This window comes from Oncorhynchus mykiss, chromosome 1 (assembly GCF_057628025.1).
Source record: "Oncorhynchus mykiss isolate SJ-2025 chromosome 1, ASM5762802v1, whole genome shotgun sequence".
NCBI lineage: Eukaryota > Metazoa > Chordata > Actinopteri > Salmoniformes > Salmonidae > Oncorhynchus > Oncorhynchus mykiss.
In genome coordinates this window covers 57581723-57609283 of record NC_143022.1, presented here as the reverse complement: position 1 = coordinate 57609283, position 27561 = coordinate 57581723, and the positions used below count along the sequence as shown (strand labels likewise).

Sequence of the window (27561 nt, the reverse complement as noted above, 5' to 3'; positions counted from 1 at the left end):
ACAGACGATGCAATCTCAACCACACTGCCCTAAGCCATCTGGACAAGAGGAATACCTACAGTGCCTTGCGAAAGTATTCGGCCCCCTTGAACTTTGCGACCTTTTGCCACATTTCAGGCTTCAAACATAAAGATATAAAACTGTATTTTTTGTGAAGAATCAACAACAAGTGGGACACAATCATGAAGTGGAATGACATTTATTGGATATTTCAACCTTTTTTAACAAATCAAAAACTGAAAAATTGGGCGTACAAAATTATTCAGCCCCCTTAAGTTAATACTTTGTAGCGCCACCTTTTGCTGCGATTACAGCTGTAAGTCGCTTGGGGTCTGTCTCTATCAGTTTTGCACATCGAGAGACTGAAATGTTTTCCCATTCCTCCTTGCAAAACAGCTCGAGCTCAGTGAGGTTGGATGGAGAGCATTTGTGAACAGCAGTTTTCAGTTCTTTCCACAGATTCTCGATTGGATTCAGGTCTGGACTTTGACTTGGCCATTCTAACACCTGGATATGTTTATTTTTGAACCATTACATTGTAGATTTTGCTTTATGTTTTAGATCATATTCTTGTTGGAAGACAAATCTCCGTCCCAGTCTCAGGTCTTTTGCAGACTGCATTAGGTTTTCTTCCAGAATGGTCCTGTATTTGGCTCCATCCATCTTCCCATCAATTTTAACCATCTTCCCTGTCCCTGCTGAAGAAAAGCAGGCCCAAACCATGATGCTGCCACCACCATGTTTGACAGTGGGGATGGTGTGTTCAGCTGTGTTGCTTTTACGCCAAACATAACATTTTGCATTGTTGCCAAAAAGTTACATTTTGGTTTCATCTGACCAGAGCATCTTCTTCCACATGTTTGGTGTGTCTCCCAGGTGGCTTGTGGCAAACTTTAAATTACACTTTTTATGGATATCTTTAAGAAATGGCTTTCTTCTTGCCACTCTTCCATAAAAGCCAGATTTGTGCAATATACGACTGATTATTGTCCTATGGACAGAGTCTCCCACCTCAGCTGTAGATCTCTGCAGTTCATCCAGAGTGATCATGGGCCTCTTGGCTGCATCTCTGATCAGTCTTCTCCTTGTATGAGCTGAAAGTTTAGAGGGACGGCCAGGTCTTGGTAGATTTGCAGTGGTCTGATACTCCTTCCATTTCAATATTATCGCTTGCACAGTGCTCCTTGGGATATTTAAAGCTTGGGAAATCTTTTTGTATCCAAATCCGGCTTTAAACTTCTTCACAACAGTATCTCGGACATGCCTGGTGTGTTCCTTGTTCTTCATGATGCTCTCTGCGCTTTTAACGGACCTCTGAGACTATCACAGTGCAGGTGCATTTATACGGAGACTTGATTACACACAGGTGGATTGTATTTATCATCATTAGTCATTTAGGTCAACATTGGATCATTCAGAGATCCTCACTGAACTTCTGGAGAGAGTTTGCTGCACTGAAAGTAAAGGGGCTGAATAATTTTGCACGCCAAATTTTTCAGTTTTTGATTTGTTAAAAAAGTTTGAAATATCCAATAAATGTCATTCCACTTCATGATTGTGTCCCACTTGTTGTTGGTTCTTCAAAAAAATACAGTTTTATATCTTTATGTTTGAAGCCTTAAATGTGGCAAAAGGTCGCAAAGTTCAAGGGGGCCGAATACTTTCGCAAGGCACTGTATGTGAGAATGCTGTTCACCGACTACAGCTCAGCATATAACACCATAGTACCCTCCAAACTCGTCATCAAGCTCGAGACCCTGGGTCTCGACCCCACCCTGTGCAACTGGGTACTGGACTTCCTGATGGGCCGCCCCCAGGTGGTGAGGGTAGGTAACAACATCTCCACCCCGCTGATCCTCAACACTGAGGCCCCACAAGGGTGCGTTCTGAGCCCTCTCCTGTACTTCCTGTTCACCCACGACTGCGTGGCCACGCACGCCTCCAACTCAATCATCAAGTTTGTGGACGACACAACAGTGGTAGGCTTGATTACCAACAACAACGAGACGGCCTACAGGGAGGAGGTGAGGGCCCTCGGAGTGTGGTGTCAGGAAAATAACCTCACACTCAACAAAACTAAGGAGATGATTGTGGACTTCAGGAAACAGCAGAGGGAACACCCCCCTATCCACATCGATGAAACAGTAGTGGAGAGGGTAGTAAGTTAAGTTCCTCGGCGTACACATCACAGACAAACTGAATTGGTCCACCCACACAGACAGCATCGTGAAGAAGGCGTAGCAGCGCCTCTTCAACCTCAGGAGGCTGAAGAAATTTGGCTTGTCACCAAAAGCACTCACAAACTTCTACAGATGCACAATCGAGAGCATCCTGTCGGGCTGTATCACCGCCTGGTACGGCAACTGCTCCACCCACAACCGTAAGGCTCTCCAGAGGGTAGTGAGGTCTGCACAACGCATCACCGGGGGCAAACTACCTGCCCTCCAGGACACCTACACCACCCGATGTCACAGGAAGGCCATAAAGATCATCAAGGACAACAACCACCCGAAGCCACTGCCTGTTCACCCCGCTATCATCCAGAAGGCGAGGTCAGTACAGGTGCATCAAAGCTGGGACCGAGAGACTGAAAAACAGCTTCTATCTCAAGGCAATCAGACTGTTAAACAGCCACCACTAACATTGAGTGGCTGCTGCCACTGACTCAACTCCAGCCACTTTAATAATGGGAATTGATGGGAATTGATGTAAAATATATCACTAGCCACTTTAAACAATGCTACTTAATATAATGTTTACATACACTACATTATTCATCTCATATGTATACGTACGTATATACTGTACTCTATATCATCTACTGCATCTTTATGTAATACATGTATCACTAGCCACTTTAAACTATGCCACTTTGTTTACATACTCATCTCATATGTATATACTGTACTCAATACCATCTACTGCATCTTGCCTATGCCGCTCTGTACCATCACTCATTCATATATCTTTATGTACATATTCTTTATCCCTTTACACTTGTATGTATAAGGTAGTAGTTTTGGAATTGTTAGCTAGATTACTCTTTGGTTATTACTTCATTGTCAGAACTAGAAGCACAAGCATTTCGCTACACTCGCATTAACATCTGCTAACCATGTGTATGTGACAAATAAAATTTCATTTGATTTGATTTAAGAGGGGCCCAGCCAATAAATATAATGTATTAATAATCATATCAAATAAATCCAATGAATTTAAAAGAGTAATATTCTTTCTCCCCTTATCTATTTTCCTGCCTCCTTGTCTTCTATGTGGTGATGTAAAAAACACTACTAGTGATGGGAATTTCAAGTATTTTCAGTCTGCATTTGCAATATCCTTCAAGCCAGCGCCAAACAGCTCTGGGCTGAGACTGACATTAAAAGGTAATACATTTTGATAGTTATAAACTGGTCTGTCTCTGCCTTGGGCCTCAAAATCCGCACCTGAATGAAGCCTACATAACCTATTTTGCTTCACAAATAATTTCTAAGTACATTTCTTTAGCACAAGATGTGACATGGGAGAGAGGGCACTGGATACAATGTACTGGATCATGAATGCGCCAGCATATTCGCAGAAAAACTTTTCTTATAGTATTCGTGGTCGCACATTCACTCAATATGATTAGGGTTCTAGCTGAGTGTGAAATCAAAACATATGCCGATGTTTGTCTAAACATCTTAGAAGAACCAACCTGTCCTCTGAATCCATCCGGCTGAGTGGCTCTCCGTCCGAGGATGACATTTCTACACTGGCTCTCCTCTTGTCCCCAACCGCAAGCTCCCCGCCTCCTGTGTTTGTTTTCTCTTCCGCAGACTCCGGGGCATCCTCACTGGTGGCTTTGCCTTTCACGCAACTCACTATAACAGGCAACTGGCGCTCTTCTCTCGGCTCTTCCGGTTTAATTTCTATTTCATTTACCGTATCGTCAAAAACATTATCACTGGTATCAACATCGTCCTCCGGACCCAAGCTATCTTCCTCTGATTTGGCAAGTTGGCATCCCACCACCACGTCATCATTCGCGTCCCTTGTTGCTGCTGCGACTGTTGTTGCCACTGTCACCACCACTACCGCTTCCGCAGCCGCTACCGCTCCGACAGCCACGGCCTCCTCCTCTGCAGCAGGTTTCGCATCCCCTACTTCTCCGTCTTGCACGCACTCCGCAACCGCTTCCGCAATTTTCAGCGGTGCATCTACCCAGCTATCACCCGCCTCATCTTTCACTGCTTCTGGATCTTGCTGCTTTTCCTTTTCGGTCTTTTCTGTAAGCATTTCACTGTTTTCCTCGCTCAATACGGGAGTCTCCAACTCAGAAGCATCGGTAGCCATGTTTGCAGAACACCAATGGCTACGTTCACGATCTCCACAGCTATTGCTGTACTGCCCATCGTCATTTGTCGCACGACTGGCCTGGTGTACACATTGGACAGAAGCGTAGCGGGGCGGGGATAAATAGTGACGTCATATTTTCGCTCCTTGACAAATCACGTGTGTGAGAAATCACAACGGGTTGCCTGCAGATATTTGAGATTGAACGGATAGGTCAATCGCCGATACATTGCACCATTGTATCTCAGTTGCAAATGTTTATAATCACGGGTCTAAAAATGGGTAGCAGTACGCCAATCCAGAGCTGTTTTATCTGTGACCACACGGGGGAGCCATTGCTCTAATTTTAAACCTTCCGTTCTAGGGGTTTCCTTTGAACTTCACCTTACTATACCAGTGACATTCCATTGTTATATGCCTAGTGCAAAAACGACCAACATCTCATTTAAAATCTTATGGAAGCACATGCAGATTGTGATCACTTTTAAGACCTTCATAATGGTCTCCTGTAGCAGTTTTACCTCTTAGGCCACAACTTCAGCGTTGGTTTGAGATCCACTCAGTTGTTTATGGATCATCCAAGATCACCTGTGCCTGAGTTTCTTATTGTTCTCCAAGCAACTGGAAAGTAAAAAAAAATTAAAAAAAACCACTATCTGTGTGTAAAGGACATCACGCTGCTTGTTTAGCGAGGACCACTTCCTCCCGTTTCACCCTTACCTGGCGTGAACTTGGGACCTCTGCACAACCACATTACTGCTGTCCACAAGCTTCTTAGCTACCACGCCACCTCAAAAGCTAGCCAACGAGGCGATGCAAGAGGGACACTTAAGGCTGAGTAGGAAGTTTCCAACATCCCCATGTGCTACATGTGCATATTTTGTTCAATACAATAGTGTATTGTCTAACAGCCCTCAGTTAGGATGGTTAGGTGTAAATACTAATAATTTTCAATACATCTCTATATGACAGAATAGTAACCACCACCAAACGACCACTGTGTAATATCAGAAACATTTATAGAACATTATATAGAACAGATCATATGCAAATGTTCATATCCCAACTCTAATAATAGCATTGTAGCTTGTTATGGATGTGCATTCGGAAAGAATTCAGACCCATTCCCTTTTTCCACATTTTGTTATGTCACACCCTTTTTCTAAAATGAAAACATGAATTTAAACAATCTACATACAATACCCTATAATGACCATGTCATGTCTACAACTTGATTGGAGTCCACCTGTGGTAAATTCAATTGATTGGGCATGCTTTTGAAAGGCACACACCTGTCTATATAAGTTCCCACAGTTGACAGTGCATGTCAGAGCAAAAACATAGCCATGGAATAGGCTGTAGAGCTACGAGACAGGTTTGTGTCGAGGCACAGATCTGGGAAAGGGTACCAAAACATTTCTGCAACACTGAAGGTCCCCAAGAACAGTGGCCTTCATAATTCTTAAATGTAAGAAGTTTGGAACCTCCAAGACCCTTCCTAGAGTTGGCCGCATGGCCAAACTGAGCAATTGGGGGAGAAGGGCCTTGGTCATGGAGGTGACCAAGAACCAATCGTCACTCTGACAGAGATCCAGATTTCCTCTTCGGAGATGGGAGAATGTTCGAGAAGGACAACCATCTCTGCAGCGCTCCACCAATCAAGCCTTTATGGTAGAGTGGCCAGACGGAAGCCACTCCTCAGTAAAAGGCACACAACAGCCCGCTTGGAGTTTGCCAAAAGGCACCTAAAGGACTCTTAGTCTGATGGTGAAACCAAGATTGAACTCTTTGGCCTGAATGCAAAGCATCCCGTCTGGAGGAAACCTGACACCATCCCAACAGTGAAGCATGGTGGTGGCAGCATCATGCTGTGGGGATGTTTTTCAGTGGCAGGGACTGGGAGACTAGTCATGCTCGAAGGAAAGATGAACGGAGCAAAGCACAGCGAGATCCTTGATGAAAACCTGCTCCAGAGCACTCAGGACCAGGTTCACTTTCCACCAGGACAACGGCCCGTAGCACACAGCCAAGACAACGCAGGAGTGGCTTCGGGACAAGTCTCTGAATGTCCTTGAGTGGCCCAGCCAGAGGTCGGACTTGAACCTGATCGAACATCTCTGGAAAGGCCTGAAAATAGCTGTGCAGCGACGCTCCCCATCCAACATGACAGAGCTTGAGAGGATCTGCAGAGAAGAATGGGAGACACTCCCTAAATACAGGTGTGCCAAGCTTGTAGCGTCATACCCAAGAGGACTCGAGACTGTAATTGCTGCCAAAGGTGCTTCAACAAAGTACTGAGTAAAGGGTCTGAATACTTATGTAAATTTCCTTTTTTTTTTTTTTTTTTTTACATTCGCAAACATTTCTGAAAACCTATTTTTGTTTTGTCATTATAGGGTATTGTGTGTAGATTGAGGGTAATTCTGGGATTAAACTAAAATGTAAACTCAATACGAACTCAAAAATGAACTGAAATGCAATAAGAGTTATGAAACAATGCTGAACAGTGGAACTCTTAAACTATGAAAGAATCAATGGCATAACAGTGTGCCATCCTCATCACAGAAGGGTTCAGTCCATATATTCTTGACACACACATCAGTCATATTCAAACAAACTCCAAACAATATAAATTACGACAATGAAACAAACTACTCCAACAGCAAACAACAGTATCGATGTCTTATTATTGTGTTTTTTGTTGCAAAGTTGTGATCCCATGGGGCAAGGGAGGGAGAGTGGAGATTGTGGTGGTGATGACGTCAAATTGTGATGACATCACAGGAAGTGACGCCATGGCACAGGAGGATGTGATGTCACAGTGAGGCATAGATTGAGCAGACAGCATATAAGGCCCAGCTCATGGCGTGGTCCAACTATCTGTCTGTCGAGTACAGTTCTCTTGGTCTACACTTTGTGCTGGGTGTATCATGTCCTTGTGTAGAGGTCTTCTTTACAGCAAACAGGAGCCTCCTCATCACATCTCTCACCTGTAGGTCTTCACTGAAGCCAGGGCCTGGGCTAAAACGAGAGGGAGAGAATAAAAATAGCGAAATAAAAATTGTGTGAGAGAGAGACAGGTCAGACAGAGAGAGAGAAAAGTTGGAAAGATTTATGTCAAAAATGTTGACAGCAATTGAAAGCCTGAGAGGCGGCAAGTGTAAAGAGAGTCTGAACAGAGAGGAGAGACCGTGTAGAGAGGGAGAGAGAGGGGAGATTACGGGCAATCCTACACACAATTACTGATGCCACTCCTATTACACACACATGAAGTGGGACCCATCAGTGAGCTGGGGTGGTGGTTGTGTGTTAGGAGGTGGAGATGAGGAAGGTTGGGGCTCAGGAAGCGGTGAGGAGGAGGACAAGCTGTGCACTGCAAACCACACAGGACCACACAGGACGCACGTGGACCATACACACATGATCACACACACAATGGCAAAAACAAAACAAGTTGCGGGAAGTTAATGAATGATAAAACAAGTAAAGGAAATACATTTGATCTAAATCAAATGAATACTGTTATTAGCAGGATGATCATGGATCACTTATTATGAAAAGAACTGGACAGATTAAAGAGGATTGCAATCATTTGTGATTCAAAGGTCTAATCTCCACAATCTTTGTCACTTAGTTTGGTTGGTCCTGCTCTACCTCCTCCCATACTCCATACTGTCATGTGCTGTACTGTACCTGCGACCAGCTTGCTGCGTTTGGAAGCCTCAGCAGCCAGTTCATAGGAGATGTTGATCATCTTGAGCTGTAGCCTCCTCCTCTGGGCTCAGCACACCACTGGGAGGTGAGAGCACATTCTGCATACTGGGCAGACATATGGCATTTAGCAGACTGTTTTATCCAAAGGGACAAAGTATAGTGAGTACATGTGAGTTTGATCTCACCAGGGATTGAACCCACAGCCACAACCTTCCCCATTTTACCAAGAACTGAGACACACAGGACCTTGTTTGTTACGCACACACACTTCAAATTGGTTAATTTCTTGTGTCTGATCTTTAGAATGTAGAATGTAGCTAATGGAAATAGCATGATTTTTCTATGTACTGATCGGCACTGACCAGGAAGGAAGCATGTGTGGTGGGGACTCATTTGAGCCTGCCTGTCCTGATATCCAGCTATTCCGGAGAGAGCACTAGTTACACCGAACTCTCTTTCTACACTGTATATAGTATTTGCTGTGTACTGTGCACTGGTAAACATCAACCCTGACCAGCTGTAATAAATGACCTTACACAGGGTGATTCAGATACCTGGGAAAGATAAGTAGATGTGGTTGAGTCATAGGTCACGTTTCTTTACCACAGTAATACCCTTTTGAAACAACTGAGCCAAGCTGAGCCAAACTGTACTGTGTTGGTCTGAATGCACATCCACCATAGTACCTGCAACAAAACTGTCAAGGACAAAGCGAAAAGTACCTGTTTTTGGCGATGAGGGCTTTAATACGGTCCACCTTCTTCTGTTTGCCAGCCTCCTGCTCTGGGCTGAGAGCCTCCTCTGGATCTGACTCTACATAACGCTCTGGAATCAACACCTTCTCAGGGACTGACAACTAGAGAGAGGGAGAGAGAGAGAAAATGGGATGGTGTTAGAGATCTGATACAGCAGATGATAATGACAGACACTACGCCCTGTTCAAATTTCCTCTCTGCCCCTTCCCCTTGGCCGTAACCCTTCAATAGAGTTAGATCTGTAAGGTTGAAGCGATATGGTGTAAGCTCCACCACTACACTGCTTATACCAATCCAAACCATTCAGATCTACAGATCTTAGAGCCAAGAGGAAGGGAATGATTTGGGACCAGGTGACAGACATTAATGCCCCCCCCCCCCCCCCCTTTCCTACCTCTCTGTCCATGTTGTAGTGGTCAGTGTGCGAGGCCTCATAGAGTCGTGCTATTTCCTCGGCAGGTGTCTCCTGCTCTCTGAACACTACCTGTTCTCTGAGTGACGCCTCCAACTCCAAGATGTCACTGCTCATCACCTCGTCACGCTGACGACGGTTCTGGAACACAACATATGACTCTTAATTGTAAATTCTACCTATTACAGGAAATTAAATGAGCCCTGGGTTCTTTTCATTAAACCTCTACAGGATCGGTGCCCCCCCCGCGCGGGACGTTTGAGCTAACGTAGGCTAATGTGATTAGCATGAGCCAGAGAGCATCAGCGAGTCGAAGGAGGAACTAGATGAAAGATTCAGGAGAGAGGTGGTGGCGATGAGAGTCCTGCAGTGTGGGTGTGCTGAGGAGCGTGACACCAGTTCGGTGTCATCTGCACCGGTTTCACGCATCTGGCCTCCAGTTCGCCTCCCCAGTCCGGTACATCCTGTGTTTCCTCCATGTACTCGCCCTGAAGTATGTGTCACCGTTCCGGTACAATTTGAGCCAGCCCTATGCACCAGTTCTCCAGTGTGCCTCCACAGCCCAGTACGTCCTGCGCCAGCTCCCCGCACTCGCCGTGCGAAGTGTGTCATCGTTCCGATACAATTTGTGCCGGTTCTACGCACCAGGTCTCCAGTGCGCCTCCACAGCCCAGTACGTTTAGTGCTAGCTCCCCGCACTCACAGTGCAGAGTGTGTCATCGTTCCGGCACCATCTGTGCCAGCTCTACACACCAGGTCTCCAGTGCGTCTCCACAGCCCAGTACGTTTAGTGCTAGCTCCCCGCACTCACCGTGCAGAGTGTGTCATTGTTCCGGCACCATCTGTGCCAGCTCTACACACCAGGTCTCCAGTGCGCCTCCACAGCCCAGTACGTCCTGTGCCTCCTCCTCGCACTCTCCCTGAAGTGCGTGTCCCCAGTCCGGTACGTCCTGTGCCTCCTCCTCGCACTCTCCCTCAAGTGCGCCTTCCCAGTCAGGTACGTCCTGTGCCTGCTCCCCGCACTCGCCCCGAAGTGCATGTCACCAGTCTGGTGCCACCTGTGCCGGCCCCACGCATCAGACCTACAGTGCGCCTCCCCAGTCCAGAGCTTCAGGCGACAGTCCCCAGTCCAGAGCTTCAAGCGCCGGTCCCCAGTCCACGTTTCACGGTCCGGAACCTCCTGAGACGGTCCACGGTCTGGAACCTCCTGAGACGGTCCACGGTCCGGAACCTACTGCAACGGTCCACGGTCCAGAACCTCCAGCTCCATGGCAGGAGCCCTTCTCTGTGTCGATGCCCAGTCCAGGCACCGTGTCCAGTCCTGCTCCATGGCAGGAGCCTTCCTCGGCGCCGATGCCCAGTCCGAGCACAGCGTCCAGTCCAGCTCCATGGCAAGAGCCCTTCTCTGCGCCGATGCCCAGTCCAGGCACGGCATCGAGTCTCGCTCCATGGCAGGAGCCTTCCTCTGCGTTGATGTCCAGTCCAGGCATGGTGTCCAATCCCGCTCCAAGGCCGGAGCCTTCCTCTGCGCCGGTGCCCAGTCCAGGCACGCGTCCGGTTCCGCTCCATGGCAGGAGCCTTCCTCTGCACCGATGTCCAGTCCAGGCATGGCGTCCGGTCCTGCTCCATGGGAGGAGCCTTCTTCGGCGCCGGGGCCCAGTCTGGGTGCGGCGTACAACCCAGCTCCATGACCAGGGCCCTCCTCTGTGCCGATGCCCAGTCCGGGCATGGCTTCTACCCGGAACCATGGCTGGACCCGTGGTCTGGGCGGGGGCAAAGTCCCGCACCAGAGCCTCCACCGATGCTGGCGAAACCACGAGCGGAGTGGGTACTTCGCCCCGCACCGGAACCGCCACCGACGCTAGACGCCCACCCGGACCCTCCCCTATAGAGTCAGGTTTTGCGTCCGGAGTCTGTACCTTTGGGGCGGGGGGGGGGGGGGGGGGGTTAGGTCGAGGTGTGACTAGGGTGGATTATTTAGTGCATTTATTTCTATGTTGGCCTGGTATGGTTCCCAATCAGAGGCAGCTGTTTATCGCTGTCTCTGATTGGGGATCATATTTAGGCAGCAATTTCCCCACAGTGTTTTGTGAGCACGGCTTGAGCTTCACGTATCGTTTATTCTTCTTTGTTGTTTTTGTGAGTTTCATTTGACTAAACATGTGGAACTCTACGTACGCTGCGCCTTGGTCCGTTCATTCGTTAGACGATCGTGACAATTATGGCCTTTCTCTTGCATTTCAAAATTGATGGTAAAAACAAATAACCCCCAAAAAATGTTTTATGTATTATCTTTTACCAGATCTAATGTGTTATATTCTCCTACATTAATTTCACATTGGGCACAAACTTCAAACTGTTTCCTTTCATATGGTATCAATAATATGCATATCCTTGCTTCAGGTCCTGAGATACAGGCAGTTAGATTTGGGTATGTCATTTTAGGCAAAAATTTAAAAAAAGGGTACGATCCTCAAGGTACACGTAGCAAACTGTTTTAAAACGGAAGATGAAAATGTCTTATTGGATAAGTTCAGATATGTCTCTGTTTCTGAAAGTTTTCATCCGGAAACTTGGTGTGTGAACCAACCTTGACTCAGGTCAGATACAGTGGGGCAAAAAAGTATTTAGTCAGCCACCAATTGTGCAAGTTCTCCCACGTAAAAAGATGAGAGAGGCCTGTAATTTTCATCATAGGTACACTTCAACTATGACAGACAAAATTAGAAAAAAAATCCCAAAAATCACATTGTAGGATTTTTTATGAATTTATTTGCAAATTATGGTGGAAAATAAGTATTTGGTCACCTACAAACAAGCAAGATTTCTGGCTCTCACAGACCTGTAACTTATTCTTTAAGAGGCTCCTCTGTCCTCCACTCGTTAGCTGTATTAATGGCACCTGTTTGAACTTGTTATCAGTATAAAAGACACCTGTCCACAACCTCAAACAGTCACACTCCAAACTCCACTATGGCCAAGACCAAAGAGCTGTCAAAGGACACCAGAAACAAAATTGTAGACCTGCACCAGGTTTTTACTTAGGTTTATTTGGTCAATTTTTCTCTTTCTCAATATTTCTTTCTCAATATAACTCTTTCTTGAACTGCATTGTTGGTTAAGGGCATTTAAGTAAGCATTTCACGTTAAGGTCAACCTGTTGTATTCGGCGCATGTGACAAATAAAGTTTGATTTGATTAAGAATGGTCCACCACCAAAAGGACATCCAGCCAACTTGACACAACTGTGGGAAGCATTGGACTCAACATGGGCCAGCATCCCTGTGGAACGCATTCAATACCCTGTAGAGTCCTTGCCCTGACGGATTGAAGCTGTTCTGAGGGCAAAAGGGGGTGTAACTCAATATTAGGAAGGTGTTCCTAATGTTTAGTACATTATACAGTACCAGACACACCTACTCATTCAAGGCGTCAAAACTATGAAATAACACATTTGGAATCATGTAGTAACCAAAAAAGTGCTAAACAAATGATTTGTTTAACACTTTTTTTTAGTTACTACATGATTCCATATGTGTTATTTCATAGTTTGATGTCTTCACCATTATTCTACAATGTAGAAATTAGTAAAAAATAATGAACAACCCTGGAATGAGTGGGTGCGTCCAAACTTTTGACTGGTACTGTTTATTATAAGTCTAGCCCGACTGGGCAAAATGTGTGATTTTGATTTACCCGTTTCCAGTGTGCCCGCCGAGTAGAGATTCTCTCTCCAAAAATTGCACCGTTTTGTGGACAAAGTAACAAGGCTGATGCGCATCGCAAGCTGCTCCAAGGAAGTGGACAGTTTTGACTTCCCAACAGCAGCGGCTCACTTTGAGCAGGCCACGGTCTGCCCCAAACAAGTAATCTAGAGGTGAATTATTGAGTTTGTAGACAGCCATGTTTAGTTATTTATGAATTAAAATGTTCTTGCCAAGGCTAAATTAAATTAGAAAGGCATAGACTGTATTTGAAAACAGCTGTGTTTTATTAATTAATTAAAATGTTCATACAAATAGCCTAAAACAGATTGTACAACTACAAGCACAAACCACACCCCCCTTGCCAATAACAAAAAAACGAACTCATACACATCATACAGGAATGCACATGCATACAGCGCAACCGATATGGGATTATTTTAACCGATACGTTTCTGATTTTACAGTGGAAATATTCAGACAACCAATATTTTATTATTATAGCTGGAATGAAAACAATAATCTGTATGGATTGTGCTTAAAACAGAAAGATGATTTCTGAAATTAGAGGAAATAACATTAATATAAACAATTGCATAAAATTTAGGAGCACCTGAAATATGCTCTAGTGAAAGGATGATGAATTGCACTGATTCCAGCCCAAAATTTGCCTAGGCTCTGAAGACTGAGCTGCCTCATTCTCTGCAGCTGGAAAACAACGACATAGGACATTTTCTATGTATTGGTATTTAGCAATTTTTTTGTTGATTGTAGCCAGGGAATTTCTGGTAGTTGTCACTTGAAAATACATTTTTCCACTGGACCATCGCTGCCTCTAGCCCCAAGCATTGTGTCAGTGAACTGTCCCTGCTATTTCGGGATACTTGGGTGTCCCTACCCCATTGAAGTTGAAATTTGGTTACGGTAAGAGTTAGGATTCAGGTTAGTTACAGGTTATGGTTAGGGTTAGGGTTTAGTGTAGGGACGTCTCAAGGATTCTAGGGAGCACTAAACCTCAGTGAACGTCGTCAAGTACTCTGACACAGCAAGTTAGTTGGCTAGCCAGCACGCATCATAGAAATGGGGGTGGCGAAACGTGAATTTGGACCATTCTCTGACAAATGACAACCCATACATCAAAAACGTAGCAGCGTTACTTTGTAACATGCTTGTTTTTTGTGTCTCTGAAATTTTTGAATAACAGAGCTTGACGAATAACATTATTCGTTATTTGCATATAACACACCAGATTTGTATGGGTTTACCTTCAGACGAGTCCCATGTGACACTTGTGGGGGTCATAAAGCAAAACAGAGAACAGCATCCAGTTCATATTATACTAAACAAAATTATAAACGCAAAATGCAACAATTTCAAAGATTTTGCTGAGTTACAGTTCATATAAGGAAATCAGTCAATTGAAATTAATTAATTAGGCCCTAAACTATAGATTTCACATGACTGGGCAGGGGCGCAGCCATGTGTGGGCCTGGGATGGCATAGGCCCACCTACTTGGGAGCCAGCCATTCCCACTGAGGAGCCAGGCCCAGCCAATCAGAACACGTTTTTCACTACAAAAGGGCTTTATTACAGACAGAAATACTTCTGAGCATTTCTGCTTCACCCTCCCTCCCACCTGATGATCCCGCAGGTGAAGAAGCCAGATGTGGAGGTCTTGGGCAGGCGCTGTTATATGTGGTCTGAAGTTGTGAGGCCAGCAAATTCTGTAGAACGACGTTGGTAGAGAAATTAACATTCAATTCTTTGGCAACAGCTCTGGTGGACATTCCTGAAATAAAATAAAATTGCACACTCCCTCAAAACTTGAGACGTCCGTGGCATTGTGTTGTTTGACAAAACTGCATATTTTAGAGTGGCCTTTTATTGTGCCCACAAGGTGCACCTGTATAATAATCAGCTTCTTGATATGCCACATCTGTCAGGTGGATGGATAAACTTGACAAAGGATAAAATGCTCACTAACCGGGATGTAAACAAATGTGTACACAAAATTTGAGGGCAATAAGCTATTTGTGCATATGGAATGGCCGATTAATTAAGGCCGATTTCAAGTTTTCATAATCGGAAATCGGTATTTTTGGGCGCTGATTTGCCGAATTATTATTATTATTATTATTATTATTATATTTGTATTTATTTTTATACCTTTATTTAACTAGACAAGTCAGTTAAGAACACATTCTTATTTTCAATGATGGCCTAGGAACGGTGGGTTAACAGCCTCGCTCAGGGGCAGAATGACAGATTTTCACCTTGTCAGCTCGGGGATACAATCTTGCAATTGTTAACCTTACAGTTAACTAGTCCAATGCAATAACGACCTGCCTCTCGCTCGTTGCACTCCACAAGGAGCCTGCCTGTTACGCGAATGCAGTAAGCCAAGGTAAGTTGCTAGCTAGCATTGAACTTATCTTATAAAAAACAATCAATCATAATCACTAGTTAACTACAAATATTATCTAGCTTGTCCTGCGTTGCATATAATCAGCAGCCAGCAGCTCTTCGTTGTGCGTCAAGCATTGCGCTGTTTATGACTTCAAGCCTATCAACTCCCGAGATGAGGCTGGTGTAACCGAAGTGAAATGGTTAGCTAGTTAGCGTGCGCTAATAGCGTTTCAAACGTCACTCGCTCTGAGCCTTCTAGTAGTTGTTCCCCTTGCTCTGCATGGGTAACGCTGCTTCGAGGGTGGCTGTTGTGTTGCTGGTTCGAGCCCAAGGAGGAGCGAGGAGAGGGACAGAAGCTATACTGTTACACTGGCAATACTAAAGTGCCTATAAGAACATCTAATAGTCAAAGGTTAATGAAATACAAATGGTATATAATTCCTATAATAACTACAACCTAAAACATCTTACCTGGGAATATTGAAGACTCATGTTAAAAGGAACCACCAGCTTTCATATGTTCTGAGCAAGGAACTGAAACGTTAGCACATATTGAACTTTTACTTTCTTCTCCAACACTTTGTTTTTGCATTATTTAAACCAAATTGAACATGTTTCATTATTTACTTGAGGCTAAATTGATTTTATTGATGTATTATATTAAGTTAAAATAAGTGTTCATTCAGTATTGTTGTAATTGTCATTACTACAAATACATTTTAAAAAATTGCCCGATTTAATCGGTGTTGAAAAATCATAAATGGTCGACCTCTAGTTTCTATTATAAAATACTTTTATTTTGAAATAAAATTATACCTGAGTACAGTACCAGTCAAACGTTTAGACATACCTACTCATTTCAGGGTTTATCTAAAAATAAATACTATTTCTACATTGTGGAATTATAGTGAAGACATCAAAACTATGGAATCATGTAGTAACCAAAACAGTGATAAACATATCAAAATATATTTTAGATTTTAGATTCTTTAAAGTAGACACCCTTTGCCTTGATGACAGCTTTGCACACTCTTGGCATTCTCTCAACCAGCTTCACCTGGCTGCTTTTCCGTCACTCTGCGGTAGGACTCATCCCAAACCATTTCAATTGGGTTGAGGTTGGGTGACTGTGGAGGCCAGGTCATCCTGTTGAAAAACAAATGATAGTCCCACTAAGCGCAAACCACATAGGATGCTGTGGCAGCCATGCTGCTTAAGTGTGCTTACATTCTAAATAAATCACAGACATTGTCGTCAGCGAAGCACCGCCACACCATCACACCTCCTCCTCCATGCTTCACGGTGGGAACCACACATGCAGAGATCATCCGTTCACCTACTCTGCGTCTCACAAAGACATGGCGGTTGGAACCAAAAATCTCCAATTTGGACTCATCAGACCAAAGGACAGATTTCCACCGGTCTAATGTCCATTGCTCGTGTTTCTTGGCCCAAGCAAGTCTCTTCTTCTTATTGGCGTCCTTTTGTAGTGGTTTCATTGCAGAAATTCGACCATGAAGGCCTGATACACGCGGCCTCCTCTGAACAGTTGATGTTGAGATGTGTCTGTTACTTTGGGCTGCAATATCTGAGGCTGGTAACTAACTTATCCTCTGCAGCAGAGGAAATTCTGGGTCTTCCTTCCTGTGGCTGTCTTCATGAGAGCCAGTTTCATCATAGCGCTTGATGGTTTTTGCGACAGCACTTAAAGACATTTTCCGGAGTGACTGACCTTCATGTCTTAAAGTAATAATGGACTGTCGTTTCTCTTTGCTTATTTGTGTTAGGGCTTTCTTCCGGTGAAGGAGAGGCAGACCAAAATGCAGCGTGGTTATTTCGATACATGTTTAATAAAAGATAAACACGAACTATACAAAACAATAAACGTAACATGAAAACCTAAACAGCCTTATCTTGTGCAAACAAACACAGAGACAGGAACAATCACCCACGAAACACTCAAAGAATATGGCTGCGGTTCCCAATCAGAGACAATGATAAACACCTGCCTCTGATTGAGAACCACTCCAGGCAACCATAGACTTTTCTAGACAACCCCACTAACCACAATCCCATAACCTATAAAAAACCCCTAGACAAAACACACCACATAAATAACCCATGTCACACCCTGGCCTGACCAAAATAATAAAGAAAACACAAAATACTAAGACCAGGGCGTGACAATTTGAGCTGTTTTTGCCATAATATGGACTTGGTATTTTACCAAATTCTGTATACCAATCCTAACTTGTCACAACACAACTAATTGGCTCAAATGCATTAAGAACAAAATAATTTCCACAAATTAACTTTGACAATGCACACCTGTCAATTTGAAATGCATTCCAGCTGACTATCTTATGAAGCTGGTTGAGAGAATGCCAAGAGTGTGCAAAGCTGTCATCATGGCAAAGGGTGGCTACTTTGAAGACCCTAAAATCTAAAATATATTTTGATATAACTATTTTTTGGTTACTACATGATTCCATGTGTTCACTATTCTACAATGTAGAAAATAGTACAAATAAAGAAACCCTTGAATGAGTAGGTGTGTCCAAACTTTAAAGTGGTACTGTATGTGTGTGTAATTTTGTCACATGCCTATGGGTTCCTGTGAGTGCATGCGTGTGTTTGTAATACATGTTGAGTGTGTACGTGTGGGCATATAACAGTATGTATTTTCTTGCAGCACTTTTATGAAATTATTAATGAATGTTCCAGTACCATTCATCATATCCTTCATACCACATTAAACATCAATCATATGTAATCTTCAAAACAAAAGCCCTGATTTTATTACAGTATTAGAAGTTCATTTATAGTAGAAATACCTGGTTGGATTGAGTTGGAACGTTGCTGGTGTTACTAACTGGGTTAGTTCTGTACAGCAAAATACTTTGATTGCCTCTGCTGGGCTTATGCCAAGGTATAAGCTTGCGGAGCTAATGCAAGTCTTCAGATTTCAGGCAAGTTTACACAACATGTTAATTTGACACCAATTTCCTTGTTGCCATCCAGATTTGAAATTATTCAAAAACTTTGAGCGTTTGGCTTGAACTTTCCAGGAGTGCCAGATTGATTATTTTTGCATTTTCTGGGACTACTACTACTATGTCCATCAAAAGAAAATTACATGAAGACATTGATTTTGGTGTGTTATTGCATGATCGGTTGAAGTTATTATGTTATTCATCACGAAAGTTGCTACTGAACTGATAATGTAATAACCAACGGATAACATTATAATAAGCTATGTGTGTGTGTGTGTGTGTGTGTGTGTGACTGTGCATGTATGTACATTTCAATGTTAGCTTGTGAGTGTCTCTATGTATGAGTATTCCTGTAGTATGTGCATGAGTTTGTTTGTGTTGTAATTGGCAGTGGGCGTTGGTATGTGCATCGAATTGAGCAGTACATAAAAACATGTTTTTAGATGATTGGTTGAAGTTATTACATCATTTATTTAAAAAAGTTGTTACTGACCGGTTAATGTAATAACCACCGGTAAATGTAATAATAATAACTTTTTCTGCTAAATGTAATAAGTTGTGTAACGTTCAACATTTTATTATGTTTACCGGCAAGTTATTATATTCACTAGGTTTATTACATTAGCAATAGAAAAGTTACTTATTTTACCAGTGTTATTACGTTTACTATTGTTACAACCTGCTTTCTATGCAGAACCATAATGACTAGCCACCTTTTAAATTAACATGCCCCTGCGGGGCTTGATATTCAGGTAAATGTTCCAGTGGCACACCGGGAAAGCGAATGATGCATGCATCATTTAAATGTTATCTTTCATTTGTGGGTTAAGCAAGATATTGAATGGTTCTGGATTGTGGATTGTTAAACCTACAGTGGGGCAAAAAAGTATTTAGTCAGCCACCAATTGTGCAAGTTCTCCCACGTAAAAAGATGAGAGAGGCCTGTAATTTTCATCATAGCTACACTTCAACTATTACAAACAAAATGAGGAAAAAAAATCCAAAAATCACATAGTAGGATTTTTTATGAATTTATTTGCAAATTATGGTGGAAAATAAGTATTTGGTCAATAACAAAAGTTTCTCAATACTTTGTTATATACCCTTTGTTGGCAATGACAGAGGTCAAACATTTTCTGTAAGTCTTCACAAGGTTTTCACACACTGTTGCTGGTATTTTGGCCCATTCCTCCATGCAGATCTCCTCTAGAGCAATGATGTTTTGGGGCTGTTGCTGGGCAACACGGACTTTCAACTCCATCCAAAGATTTTCTATGGGGTTGAGATCTGGAGACTGGCTAGGCCACTCCAGGACCTTGAAATGCTTCTTACGAAGCCACTCCTTCGTTGCCCGGGCGGTGTGTTTGGGATCATTGTCATGTTGAAAGACCCAGCCACGTTTCATCTTCAATGCCCTTGCTGATGATAGGCTTTGTTACTTTGGTCCCAGCTCTCTGCAGGTCATTCACTAGGTCCCCCCGTGTGGTTCTGGGATTTTTGCTCACCGTTCTTGTGATAATTTTGACCCCACGGGGTGAGATCTTGCATGGAGCCCCAGATCGAGGAAGATTATCAGTGGTCTTGTATGTCTTCCATTTCCTAATAATCGCTCCCACAGTTGATTTCTTCAAACCAAGCTGCTCACCTATTGCAGATTCAGTCTTTCCAGCCTGGTGCAGGTCTACAATTTTGTTTCTGGTGTCCTTTGACAACTCTTTGGTCTTGGACATAGTGCAGTTTGGAGTGTGACTGTTTAAGGTTGTGGACAGGTGTCTTTTATACTGATAACAAGTTCAAACAGGTGCCATTAATACAGGTAATGAGTGGAGGACAGAGGAGCCTCTTAAAGAAGAAGTTACAGGTCTGTGAAAGCCAGAAATCTTGCTTGTTTGTAGGTGACCAAATACTTATTTTCCACCATAATTTACAAATTAATTAATTAATTAAAAATCCTACAATGTGATTTTCTGGATTTTTTTTTCTCATTTTGTCTGCCATAGTTGAAGTGTACCTATGATGAAAATTACAAGCCTCTCTCATCTTTTTAAGTGGAAGAACTTGCATTGGTGGCTGACTAAATATTTTTTTGCCCCACTGTATGCCTAACCTCAACGCTTAGCCTAATATCACCCACTTAACCGATTTCACTTCAATTCTACTTAGATATGATCTAATATCCAACTCCTTAACTATATTGATTATGTCCATACATCTCAGACACACTCGCCATGCGTGGGTCTGGCCTCCTGACCTTCCTTTGGGTAACTACACTGATCATGCCACACACACACACACACACACACTGGCACTCACCTTGTGTGGGTCTGGCCTACTGCCCTTCCTCAGGGTGACACAGGTGAAAGTATTATGGGAGATTTGGTTCTGGGGGGAATGATGCCAACGGGGTATGACAATCCTGGAGGGAGAACATAAATATTAAAGTTATGTAACACATCTGCGCTCATACAGCTTCTGAAAGGTGAAGCTAGTTATGCTAATAGTTTAGTAATGCAGCTAACAGAGTAGCACCTCTATCCAGGGTCGTGTTCATTAGGGCACCCGGTATATTTTTTTAATCTAATTGGACAAGGTAAAATAGTCCCTCCCGTTTCCATTCCATTTGGGAGTGTTTTCTACTGTGTACCTTTGGTGTCAGAGGGGTCTCTGTCAGACTGTTCAGATCTGTCCTCTCCGTTGGTCTCATCCACCTCAGCTACAGTGGTGAGCTCTGGTTCACTCTTATACAGCCTGTAGTCTGGACCCTACAGGGGGACATGAGAGAGAGATCAGTTACTACACAGAGATACATGACAGGTGAAAGATCAGTACACGCACTGACATCAGAAGAGATGGGTGAATAAATGATTTATTCACAATAAAGACATGCTGACAAGCTCAAATAGAAATTATATATTTCCATGATCTGCTAAAGCAATGGACAATAAAGTGTTCATAAATCACAAAGCTCAAAATGAGAAATGAGAGGACAACAAAACAACCAACCAAACAATATAAACAAAATCAGTGTAGTTAACTGAAATAACCTCCAAAACGACAAACTAATTAACAAAATAAAACAAATAAATGTGAATGATTCACAAAGAAAGCTGATGAAGCTTCTTATGAAGAAAATAAAAATAACAGAAAATACATCCACATTTATGACAAGTAAGTTTTGAGGGAAAACTCAAAAGAATCCCAAAATAATACATCCACCAAAATAATATTTTAATAATGAAATGGAAAGAGGGGACATCTGGATGATTCACAAAGCAAGCGGATGAAGGAACATCATAAACATATTGGTCTTTATGATGAGGAACAATTTTAAATGATCAAAAAATAAGCACCAAAATGATACTGGAAAAAAAAACAAGAGCGGGATCAATGTGATCATGCGTGATAACAGCACCGCAGGGGTAATGACATAGGTCAGCGATCAACAGCTCACGCCAGTGGTTCTTAACCTGGGTTCGATCGAACCTGGGTTCGATCGGTGAGTCAGTCTCAGGGGTTCGGCGGAGGTCAAGACACACATCCGATTCATATGATTCGTGATGACACGCTCCGCTTGGCCATCATTGGCTGCAGGTGATCACGCTACATCGCTTGGCCTATCTGTGCTGCAGGGAATTTGGTGCACTCAGTAGTCGACTTGTGACTGTCGTGATGGTACGTCTTGTGATTTCTTTCTTAATATTTGAATCCCTTCATACTTACTATGTCGAGCAAAAAAAGAAAGTGGTCGGACGAATATGTACAATATGGATTCACATGTATAACGGAACGTGATGGGAGTCAGTGTCCTAACTGCATGATTTGCAATGCCAAGTTGAGCAATTCTAGTAAGCTAGCATGCATTAAGCTGCATGGAGATGGAAAATACAAGAACACAACGCTCGCTGAATTCAAGGTGAAGAGAGCCAGATTCGATGAAAAGGCTACTCTGCCTGTTCTCGGCTTTGTACCCATCAACAAACCGATCCTCACAGCATCGTACGAAGTTGCTTACCTGATCGCAAAGCAGGGCAAACCACACACCATTGGTGAAACACTCATAAAACCAGCTGTGTTGAAGATATCATGCTGGGAAAAGAGGCCGAAGTTAAGTTATCCCAAATTCCTCTTTCAAATGACACCATCAGCGACAGAATAGAGAACATGAGCAAAGACATCTTGGCTCAAGTAGTTGCAGATCTGATTTCAAGCCCGGCAAAATTCAGCCTTCAACTCGACGAGACCACAGATGTTTCCAATCTAAGCCAGCTTGCTGTATTCGTGCGCTATGTGAAAGTCGACGTGATAAAGGAAGAATTTTTATTTTGTAAGCCTCTTACAACAACAACTAAGGCAGCCGATGTGAAGAAACTTGTGGAAGACTTCTTCAAAGACAACAATCTTTCGTGGGATATGGTTTCTGCAGTTTGTTCGGACGATAGACATATAGATGGACGATGGACGATAGACAATAGATGTCAATGATGAATACCTCGATGAAATCATTGAAATTCAGCAGAGCCAGGTTCAACAGCAACTCTTCAGAACAACAACGCTTTCAACGTTTTGGTGTCAACAAATGGTATTTGTTATTGCTAAGAAAGCTCTGGAGATTTTCATACCGTTTGTTACAACAAATCTTTGCGAGCAATCCTTTTCGAGGATGCTGGACATAAAAACGAAGAAAAGGAACAGACTTTGTTGCGAAAATGACATGAGAGTGGCACTTGCCAAGTTGAAGCCGCGCATTTCTGAACTGGTCTCTGAAAGGCAACAGCAGAAGTTACACTGATTTGCAGTAAATATTCATTATTATGTTTTTGTGTGAAAATGATCATCTGTGTGAAAATGTTTTTATTATTTTGTTCTTTGAACACAGTGATGTTGATGCACGGTTCATTTTGTGCACCAGTCAAATATATACCTATGTTTTGAATTTGATTTTATTTTTCATTTAAGAAGGGTTCGGTGAATGCGCATATGAAACTGGTGGGGTTCAGTACCTCCAACAAGGTTAAGAACCACTGGCTTACGCTGTGTGTTCTGTTCCTCTGGCCGGCTTTCCGGTCCCTATCCTCGGGACCCCGATGTGGTGGCTGTGGCGGTCGCCAGATGGTGGTAACCGGAGAGGACAGGGAGGTTGGGCTGGTCCGGCTCGTAGGCCTGGGGTAAGGGTGGCCACGGGGGAGCTGAGAGGTTCTCCACTTCCAACTCCTCCTCCTGGATATGTTATTTAACCTTTATTTATACAGGATGTACTCATTTTTGTGTGATCAATTTTGTTATTGTTATGACAGGTACACATCATACACATGAACAAAAACCTGTGACAGGACTAACTTTTTCACTCCCACGGGACTTCCACAACACATCGGTGTCAGAAGGTGACAGGCTGGACTCAAACCGGTTTGAGATATCTTGTTCACAAGAGAGAGCTGTTCAACATGGCAGCGCTCAGTAACATCACTTAAAATGATATAAATACACAAACAGTGTATTCAGACCCCTTCCCCTTTTCCAGATTTTGTTACGTTACAGCCTTATTCTAAAATATACAGTGCCTTGCGAAAGTAATCTGCCCCCTTGAACTTTGCGACCTTATGCCACATTTCAGGCTTCAAACATAAAGATATAAAACTGTATTTTTTTGTGAAGAATCAACAACAAGTGGGACACAATCATGAAGTGGAACGACATTTATTAGATATTTCAAACTTTTTTAACAAATCAAAAACTGAAAAATTGGGCGTGCACAATTATTCAGCCCCCTTAAGTTAATACTTTGTAGCGCCACCTTTTGCTGCGATTACAGCTGTAAGTCGCTTCGGGTATGTCTCTATCAGTTTTGCACATCGAGAGACTGACATTTTTTCCCATTCCTCCTTGCAAAACAGCTCGAGCTCAGTGAGGTTGGATGGAGATCATTTGTGAACAGCAGTTTTCAGTTCTTTCCACAGATTCTCGATTAGTTTCAGGTCTGGACTTTGACTTGGCCATTCTAACACCTGGATATGTTTATTTTTGAACCATTCCATTGTAGATTTTGCTTTATGTTTTGGATCATTGTCTTGTTGGAAGACAAATCTCCGTCCCAGTCTCAGGTCTTTTGCAGACTCCATCAGGTTTTCTTCCAGAATGGTCCTGTATTTGGCTCCATCCATCTTCCCATCATTTTTAACCATCTTCCCTGTCCCTGCTGAAGAAAAGCAGGCCCAAACCATGATGCTGCCACTACCATGTTTGACAGTGGGGATGGTGTGTTCAGGGTGATGAGCTGTGTTGCTTTTACGCCAAACATAACGTTTTGCATTGTTGCCAAAAAGTTCAATTTTGGTTTCATCTGACCAGAGCACCTTCTTCCACATGTTTGGTGTGTCTCCCAGGTGGCTTGTGGCAAACTTTAAACAACACTTTTTATGGATATCTTTAAGAAATGACTTTCTTCTTGCCATTCTTCCATAAATCTCTGATCAGTCTTCTCCTTGTATGAGCTGAAAGTTTAGAGGGACGGCCAGGTCTTGGTAGATTTGCAGTGGTCTGATACTCCTTCCATTTCAATTTCACTTCCATTTCAATATTATCGCTTGCACAGTGCTCCTTGGGATGTTTAAAGCTTGGGAAATCTTTGTGTATCCAAATCCGGCTTTAAACTTCTTCACAACAGTATCTCGGACCTGCCTGGTGTGTTCCTTGTTCTTCATGATGCTCTCTGCGCTTTTAACGGACCTCTGAGACTATCACAGTGCAGGTGCATTTATACGGAGACTTGATTACACACAGGTGGATTGTATTTATCATCATTAGTCATTTAGGTCAACATTGGATCATTCATCGATCCTCACTGAACTTCTGGAGAGAGTTTGCTGCACTGAAAGTAAAGGGGCTGAATAATTTTGCACGCCCAATTTTTCAGTTTTTGATTTGTTAAAAAAGTTTGAAATATCCAGTAAATGTCGTTCCACTTCATGATTGTGTCCCACTTGTTGTTGATTCTTCACAAAAAAATAAAGTTTTATATCTTTATGTTTGAAGCCTGAAATGTGGCAAAAGGTCGCAAAGTTCAAGGGGGCCAAATACTTTCGCAAGGCACTGTATATTTGTTATGTCCTCATCAATATACACCTCTTCATGACAAAGTAAAAATGTTTTTTGAAATACCTTATTTACATAGGTTTTCAGACCCTTTGCTATGAAACTCGAAATTGAGCTCAGGTGCATCCTGTTTCCATTGATCATTCTTAAGATGTTTCTACAACTTGTTTGGAGTCCACCTGTGGTAAATTCAATTGATTGGACATGAGTTGGAAAGGCACACAACTGTCTAAATAAGGTCCCACAGTTGACAGAGCATGTCAGAGCAAAAACCAAGACATGAGGCGAAAGGAATTGTTCGCAGAGCTCCGAGACAGGATTGTGTCAAGGCACAGATCCCGAGAAGGGTACCAAAAAATGTCTGCAGCATTGATGGTCCCCAAGAAAACAGTGGAAGAAGAAGTTTGGAACCACGAAGACCCTTCCTAGAGCTGGCCGCCGGAAAAACTGAGCAATATGGGGAGAAGGACCATGGCCGGGAGATGGCCAAGAACCCAATGGTCACTCTGACAGATTTCTAGAGTTCCTCTGTGGAGATGGGAGAACATCCAGAAGAACAACCATATCTGCAACACTGCCAATCAGGCCTTTATGGTAGAGTTGCTGGTTTGGACAGGACTTCGGATCTCGTTATAAAGAGTCACAGTACATCACCCGGGGATAAGGTCACTGAGTTACACATCTAACACTGCACATGACAGCCCACTCAGATGAATTCCAACCATCTATGGCATCAAGAGAGAAAGGATAGAGCCTCCTGAGTAAAGCCTCTCACAAACTAGATACTGTACATACAGGCAGTCTAGTGGACAAAACATTCAGAACACCTTCCTATTATTGAATTTCACCCCTTTTGCTCTCAGAACAGCCTCGATTCGTCGGGGCATGGATTCCACAACAGGGTTCCCCAACTGGCGGCCCACAAGCAGAATTTTGCCCACCGGATGGTTTTATTTTGTTGGTTCAATTTTCATTGTTGGACATAAACTGTAAAAACACCAGGAAATCAGCTCCAAGTGATTTTAATTTGGGAAATCTGTTCCCAAGTATTTCCATGTATAATAGAGAGACATGTGATCATATACAAATGTAAGCAAGGTTAGAAAATATTATGTTTTAGTCAAATATTATATCTGTTTGGGCTTCTTGTGGTCATTTTGCAGTCTACAAATTATTTGTAATTATGTTCCGGCCCTCCGACCAGCAGCTCAACAAAATAATTGTCTCGTGGCTGAATCTAGTTGATGATCTCTGCTCTACAAAGTGTCGAAAGCATTCCACAGAGATGTTGACTTCATTGCGTCCCACAGTTGTGTCAGGTTGGCTGGATGTCATTTGGGTGGTGGACCATTCTTTATACACACGGGAGACTGTTGAGCGCGAAAAACCCAGCAGCGTTGCAGTTCTTGACACACTCGGTGTGCCTGGCACCTACTACCATACCCCGTTCAAAGGCTCCAAATAATTGTCTTGCCTATTCACCCTCGGAATGGCACAAATACACATCCCATGCCTCATCCAATTTGTTGGAATCGGCTAAACTTTGAACATTGAGATATTCAATGAATGATAGGAAATGAAAGAGTTATGCTATGTTAGAAGTTAATGCTTCTCTGAAGAAAGACATAAGGCTTTGGAATGTGTTTGATGGAGGAGAGGAGAGCGAGGGGTTGATATAGGTAGACAGATAGACATTGTGTATTAGACGAAAGAGGGTTAAGGTCAGAAGGTGAGGACATATTCTCTTAAGAGAGTAATAAATGTTTGGAATCCTGTTACCCTCTTTATTGGCTTCCTGTAGAGCCATAAAATCTAAGGATTGGAGAGAAAGAGGAGTGTCTTAAGTGGGATGTATAGAAATTGTGATGTCTGAAATGTTTTGCTGTCTGGTCACAGCTGTACAGAACCTTTGGGGATGATTAAACTTGGTTCAAGCTTCTCTAGTGTCCGTGAGTCATTTACTTTGAAAAATTTGGACCTAACACAATAATCTACACTGACTTTAAGTGTATTTAATAAATCTTCTTCAGGCTAGGGTCTATTTTTTTCCACAACCTGTCTGACTGACAAGCCCAAAGTAAACTGCCTGTTACTCAGGCCCAGAAACCAGGATATGTATATAATTGATACCATTGGATAGAAAACACTTAAG

At 43.0% G+C, this 27561-nt stretch overlaps 2 protein-coding genes across 3 annotated transcripts in view; both read right to left on the bottom strand.

Moving 5' to 3' along the window:
- Positions 1-4590, bottom strand: part of LOC110525494 (zinc finger protein aebp2) — a 63351-nt gene extending 58761 nt beyond the window's left edge. The window contains exon 1 of one of the 2 annotated variants that reach the window (XM_021605644.3): positions 3698-4590. In XM_021605644.3, the coding sequence (XP_021461319.1) occupies positions 3698-4335 (638 nt within the window). In that variant the 5' untranslated portion in view covers positions 4336-4590. The remainder of the gene's footprint in view (positions 1-3697) is intronic. The other variant, XM_021605663.3, reaches the window with a different exon arrangement.
- Positions 4591-6686: 2096 nt separating this feature from the next.
- The window catches only part of LOC110532459 (pleckstrin homology domain-containing family A member 5), a 109728-nt gene continuing 88853 nt past the window's right edge, over positions 6687-27561 (bottom strand). Inside the window, 10 exon segments of the mRNA XM_090184439.1 lie at positions 6687-7356; positions 7573-7708; positions 8029-8093; positions 8095-8154; positions 8772-8905; positions 9199-9357; positions 14558-14674; positions 20666-20736; positions 20965-21082; positions 23351-23555. Of these exon segments, the coding sequence (XP_090040565.1) occupies positions 7593-7708; positions 8029-8093; positions 8095-8154; positions 8772-8905; positions 9199-9357; positions 14558-14674; positions 20666-20736; positions 20965-21082; positions 23351-23555 (1045 nt within the window). The 3' untranslated portion in view covers positions 6687-7356; positions 7573-7592.